General features: G+C 38.2%; 1 protein-coding gene across 1 annotated transcript; it reads left to right on the top strand.

Annotated features, from left to right (window-relative positions):
• Positions 1 to 1,161: 1,161 nt before the first annotated feature.
• LOC110702348 lies at positions 1,162 to 5,206 on the top strand. Its single transcript, XM_021880054.1, has 6 exons — positions 1,162 to 2,397; positions 2,547 to 2,825; positions 2,868 to 2,966; positions 3,308 to 3,738; positions 3,850 to 4,936; positions 5,021 to 5,206. Exons 1-6 carry the CDS (start codon positions 1,162 to 1,164, stop codon positions 5,204 to 5,206), a joined length of 3,318 nt encoding a protein of 1,105 aa, XP_021735746.1.
• The last annotated feature ends 1,195 nt before the right edge of the window (positions 5,207 to 6,401 follow it).

Here is a 6,401-nt window from a genome sequence, read left to right as displayed (position 1 = left end):
GGCCAGAAGCAGAGCTAGCCATATAGAAGAGTTCCCTCACAGGAACTGGCGCTTCAGAAATGAAGACTGGAGAAGAGAAGTTTCTCCCAAGGAACAGAAGCCTCGGAGTAGAAGCTTCATCAGAGAACATGAAGACTAAATATATTTTTATATTTTAGGATTTATGTAAGTATAAGATATTAAGTTGCATTCGAAATACTGTGTGGAATTGGTCTTAAAAGATAAAATTGTGTAGGCTAGTTTTTAGGAAAGTGGTTAAGTTTTTAATGTTTATATTTTTCTTAACCAAAAAGATTTTATTTTATTTCTGATTTTCGAAAATATCTTTAGAAAATAAAATCTCCCACGTTTTTCTAAAAGCTTGTGGCCTACTTCTCCATGATTTTCTTCAAGTCATGGTCTTGCACATTGAGGAGTTCATGTTTCCTTAATTTTAGGAACATGATCTTCTTCGTGGGTATTAGTAGTGGCGTAATGGTGTTGCTGCACAAAGAGGATTTTCCAAAGCGTTTGTTGATCTATAAATAGCCTTTGATTTCTGTTGGAAAAACTCACCCTTGCTCACATAAGTTTTCAAGCTTCAAAACGAGTCAAGTGTCAATTCCACACAAGTTCATTAGAGTGCTCTTAATGTTCTTATACTAGAGTTTGTTTATCTTTCGATTTGTAATTTGTGGAATGGGGAAGTTCGAGTGAACGTTTGTGTATGAGAAAGAGAAGTGAGAAAGAGAAGATAAAGAGAAGAGAGAACAGAGAAGTGAGAAGAGAGAAAGAGAAGAGAAGAGTAACAAGTTGGGTGACTTGTTCCTCAGGGTCTCAAGTTCGTAGAGGAACTTGAGTTTGAGTCGTTAGCTTGTAATAGGTTCGTTTGCCCTATTATAGTGAAGATTCTTTTCTCAAAAACCCAAGTGGTCGTGGTTTTTCTCCTTGTTAGGGCCAAGGAGTTTTCCACGTAAAATCTCTCTTGCATTCTTTAGTTCCTTTAGTTAATCTTTCAGTTCCTTTAGCTAACTTAATTTTAATTCCGCAAAAAGTTAGGCTAAATTCTCATACTACGATTCAACCCCCCCTTCTTGTAGTATTCTTTAAAACAACAATTGGTATCAGAGCCTAAATTCTAGGAAAATCAGGAAACCCTGAAGAAGAAAGGTCTTGGAGAAAATGAATACTTATGAGAAGCTCGAGGAAGGATACTCAACTCAGAGGCCTCCTATGTTCAATGGCAAGTTCTATACCTACTGGAAGAACCACATGGAGATCTTTATCAAGGCAGAGAACTACCAAGTCTGGAGGGTCATCGAGGTTGGTGATTTCGATGTCACCAAAACAAATGCTCAGAACGAGGGAATCCCTAAGCCTATGTCTGAATATGAAAAAGAGGACTTTGATAAAATGGAAATAAATGCTATGGCTGTGAATATGCTCCACTGTGGACTTGGACCTCACGAACACAATCGTGTTATGGGGTGCAAGAACGCTAAGGAAATCTGGGATTTGCTGCAGATTACTCACGAAGGAACTAATGAGGTTAAACGCTCAAAAATCGATCTACTTATGTTTAAGTATGAAAGATTTGAAATGCAGCCTAAGGAAACCATTCAAGAGATGCTAACCCGATTTACTAACATCATAAATGAGTTGGTTTCCCTTGGTAGACAGATTCCTACAGATGATCAGGTTAGGAAGGTTCTTAGAAGTCTTCCACAAGATGAGAGATGGAGAGCTAAGGTGACAGCCCTTCAGGAAATGAAGGACTTTACAAAGTTCAATATTGAACAACTAGCAGGTTCTCTCATGACTCATGAGCTACACCTTGGAGTCAACAATGAACCCATGAGGAACAAGGGATTGACTCTTAAAGCTGATGAGGAGGAAGACTCAGAAGTGGACGATGATGAGGCTGCCCTAATTGTGCGAAGATTCAAAAAGATGTTCAAGAAAGGTCGAACCTCAAGGAACTTCGGGAAAAAGACCTCAAATCGAAAGCCTGACTACAACTGCCACAAGTATGGATCTCCATATCACTTTATGAGAGACTGTCCCCTTTGGGAAAATGATAAAGGGAAAGGAAAGGCTAAGGAACAGGGAAGAGAAAAATTCAGCAAAGCAAACTATCAAAAGTCAGACATGAGGAAGGCCATGATAGCAGCCTGGGGAGACTCAGCAAGTGAAGAAGAAGATGATGACCAACCAGAAGAGGAGACAACCAATCTTTGTTTAATGGCCAAATCAGATGATGAAAAGGCTTACCTTGAGGAACTCCAGAAAGAGGTATTTCTTGATCCTAAACAGCTTAAAACTCTCTCTAAAGATGTCTTGATAGATATATGTCTAGAAGAAGAAGAATTCTTTAGAGATACATGTGTAAAGTTGAATAAATGTGAAAAAGCTCTTAAGGTTTGCAAAGAACATGGTGCTTGGTTGGAAACAGCCTATGCCAAGTCTCAAAGCAAATAAGAGAACTTGATTTTAAATACAAACACATAACTGAGATAGCTGATAGAATTAAGAATGAAAGTATTCTTCTGAATGTTGAACTAACTCAGTATAAGCTCATGAATTCTGATATCAGTTCTAGCAGTTCCTCAAGCGATCAATTGCTTAAATTCAATGTTGATTTTGAAAATTTAAAAAATGAGCTTTCTACTTTAAAAACCCAAAAGGATCAACTTGGATCGGAACTGAATGCTAGAAAGGATAGAAGTATTGATCCAAAAGTCATACCTAAGTGGATAGCTGATGCTCAAGGAAAAAGAACTGAAGGCCTTGGTTACATGACCAAGAAAGGTAAGCAAAAGAAATATGTTGAGCTTCCTACCATGAAGGTATGCACTTTTTGTGGTAAGACTGGACATCTCTATGGACAGTGTAGGATAAGAGAAGAAGCTGATAAAAGAAATGTAAAACAAGTGTGGGTCAAGAAAACTGATATTGCATCCACGTCTAAGGAACCCAAGGAAACCTGGGTTCCTGATCCTAATGCTTAGTTTTCTTGCAGGTCCTAGTGAGGGGGAACAACTCGTGGTATCTCGACAGCGGTTGTTCAAAGCATATGACAAGTGATAAATCAAAATTCCTCTCACTAGAAGACTACCCTGGAGGAACAGTAACCTTTGGGGATAATAAGAAGGGCGAGATCATTGGAAAAGGCAAAATTGGAAGATCTAAATCTCATTCCATTGATAATGTGTTCCTGGTCGAGGGCTTAATGCACAATTTGCTCAGTATATCACAATTCTGTGATAAAGGAAACTCTGTAAGTTTTACTTCTGATTCTTGCAACATCATCAACAACAAGTGAATAAAGGTTGTTCTAGAAGGAACAAGAAGAGGGAACACTTATACAGTTGACCTCAACTTAATCCCAAGGAACAACCTTAAATGTCTGAGTGTTATTGAAGATGATCCCCTGCTATGGCATAAACGTTTTGGACATGCTAGCTTTTCATTACTGGACAAGCTGAGGTCAAGGAACTTGGTTGTAGGACTTCCTATTATCAAGTTCCTACAGAACAAAGTTTGTGATGCATGTGTGAAAGGCAAGCATGTTTGCTCATCTTTTAAATTGAAGAAAATGGTAAGCACTACAAAGCCTTTGGAATTAATCCATATGGATTTGTGTGGTCCCATGAGAATTCAAAGCAAGAGTGGTAAGAAATATGTTTTGGTTATTGTTGACGATTATTCCAGATTCACTTGGGTTATTTTTCTTGCTAATAAAGATGAAACTTTTAACGAGTTTGTTGCCTTTGCCAAGAAAATACAGAAAATCAGTGGTCACTCCATAGTCCATCTCTAATCAGATCACAGAACTGAATTTGAGAACTCAAGATTCGATGAGTTTTGCAGGGAAAATGGCATGAATCATAACTTCTCAGCTCCAAGGACTCCCCAACAGAATGGAGTTGTAGAAAGGAAGAATCGAACCCTTGAGGAAATGGCTAGAACGATGCTGATTGCAAGTGGATTGCCAAGGAACTTCTGGGCTGAAGCCGTGAATACAGCATGTTACATCCTTAACAGGGTAACAATCAGAAGTATCATCAACAAGACTCCCTATGAACTATTCAGGGGAAGAAAGCCAAACATATCTCATCTTAGAGCCTTTGGTTGTAAGTGCTTTGTACATAATAATGGTAAGAAAAACCTAGGGAAATTTGATGAAAGAAGTGAGGAGGCTATATTTCTAGGATATGCCTCTGATAACAAAGCTTATAAAGTCTACAATAAAAGCTCAATGTGTGTTGAGGAAAGCATTCATATAATCTTAAATGAAGTTAACCAATTTGTGAGTGTACAGGAACAAGAAGAAGATAATGATTTTGAAATTGGATTGATAAGAGACAGGGATGAAGAAGAGACTCAGAATCAAACCAAGGAAAAGCAGCCTACTCTAGAAGAGGATCATCAAGAAAATGGAGAGGTTCCTCAACCCGATGAACAGGTAAATGAGGAACAAGCAGAAGAAGCAGAAGGAACAGAACCAGAAGCTCCTCAAATTGGAGTTCCAGCAAGGGAATTTCAACCCAGGCCATTCAAGTATCAAGGTTTCCATCCAACTGATCTCACTATCAGTGATATAGGAAAAGGAACGCAAACAAGATCACAAATGAGGAACTACTGTGCATTTCATGCTTTTCTGTCCATCCTAGAGCCAAGAAATCATCAAGAAGCCTTGGGAGATGCTGATTGGATAGTGGCCATGCAAGAGGAACTCAATGAGTTCAAAAGGAACAAAGTCTGGCACCTTGAGCCAAAGCCTAAGGGAAAGAAAGTTATTGGGCTCAAATGGGTGTTCAGGAACAAGCTTGATGAACATGGCACCATTGTAAGGAACAAGGCTAGATTGGTTGTGAAAGGCTACAACCAACAGGAAGGTATTGATTTCGATGAAACCTTTGCTCCTGTAGCTAGATTAGAAGCTATTAGAATCCTAGTAGCTTTTGCTTCTTTTATGGGTTTCAAACTCTATCAAATGGATGTGAAATGTGCTTTTATAAATGGTTTCTTAAATGAGGAGGTGTTTGTTGAACAACCTCCAGGTTTCGAAAATCCTAAATTTCCAAATCATGTTTTTAAGCTTGATAAAGCTCTCTACGGGCTCAAACAAGCTCCAAGAGCCTGGTATGAAAGGCTTTCAAAGTTCCTACTGAAAAATGATTTCAAAAGAGGAAAAGTAGACAAAACTCTTTTTCTTAAATCTTGAGGAACTGACTTGTTAGTTGTACAGATCTATGTAGATGATATTATATTTGGTGCTACTAACAATGGTTTGTGCAAGTACTTTGTTGAGCTAATGGGTGGTGAATTTGAGATGAGCATGATGGGTGAATTAAATTTCTTCCTTGGACTTCAAATAAAGCAAACAGCTGAAGGAATAATGATTCACCAATAGAAGTATGTCAAGGAACTTCTGAAGAAGTACAACATGGAGAATGCCAAGACAAATCATACACCTATGAGAACAACAACAAGACTTGATGAGGATCCACAAGGAACAAGTGTGGATCAAACCACTTACAGAGGTATGATTGGTTCATTGCTATATCTTACAGCCAGTAGGCCTGACATTTCTTTTAGTGTTGGATTGTGTGCTAGATTTCAGTCTAATCCTAAAGAATCACATCTAACGGTTGTTAAGAGAATTTTGAGATACCTCAAAGGAACAGATGACCTGTGTCTGTTCTATCCTAGAAGTGATGACTTTATGCTTAGAGGATTCACAGATGCTGACTATGCAGGTGACCTAGTCAATAGGAAAAGCACCTCAGGTATGGTTCAGTTCCTTGGCTCTTGTCTAGTTTCTTGGGGTTTCAAGAACCAAAATGATGTTGCATTGTCTACTGCAGAGGCTGAGTATGTAGCAGCAGCTGCATGTTGCTCTCAAGTCCTCTGGATTAAACAACAGTTGCGAGACTTTGGTATTAAATTTAATTGCATTACTATCTACTGTGATAACACTAGTGCAATTTTCATATCTAAATATCCAGTCCATCATTCAAGAGTTAAGCATATTCATATAAGGCATCATTTCCTTAAGGATAATGTTGAAAAGGGTTTGATTAAATTAGATTTCTGCCAAACTGACAATCAAATTGCAGATATTTTAACTAAACCCTTGAATAGAGAAAGGCATGAGAAGATGAGAATGGAACTTGGGATGATTAAGTTATACTGAGAAAAATGCATCAAGTTCCCCCAGGTATGAAACCCAAACTGACATGCTTAAACTATTGTATACTGTGCACAAGTGTTATATGTTTAATTACATAATTAAGACAGGTTGTGAGCAGGAGTAATATTTACTAAGGGCATAGAATATGGAAAGTCCGAAATTGGTTGCATGAGCCTTGTTGATTTGTTCCGTGTATCAAGTTGTATTTGCAAGTGATCTTTACTGA

Source organism: Chenopodium quinoa, unplaced genomic scaffold (assembly GCF_001683475.1).
Source record: "Chenopodium quinoa cultivar QQ74 unplaced genomic scaffold, ASM168347v1, whole genome shotgun sequence".
Classification (NCBI taxonomy): domain Eukaryota; kingdom Viridiplantae; phylum Streptophyta; class Magnoliopsida; order Caryophyllales; family Amaranthaceae; genus Chenopodium; species Chenopodium quinoa.
Note: the sequence above shows the minus strand (reverse complement) of the source record. Positions and strands in the feature narration are given on the sequence as shown.

Bases quoted from the DNA above. Each gene is read 5' to 3' on its own strand.
- LOC110702348 (XM_021880054.1), top strand. From the start codon at position 1,162: ATGAATACTTATGAGAAGCTCGAGGAAGGATACTCAACTCAGAGGCCT. The intron at 2,398-2,546 runs GTTTGCAAAGAA...GAACTAACTCAG, and splicing joins AATGTGAAAAAGCTCTTAAG to TATAAGCTCATGAATTCTGA. The intron at 4,937-5,020 runs GTAGCTTTTGCT...TTAAATGAGGAG, and splicing joins TAGAAGCTATTAGAATCCTA to GTGTTTGTTGAACAACCTCC.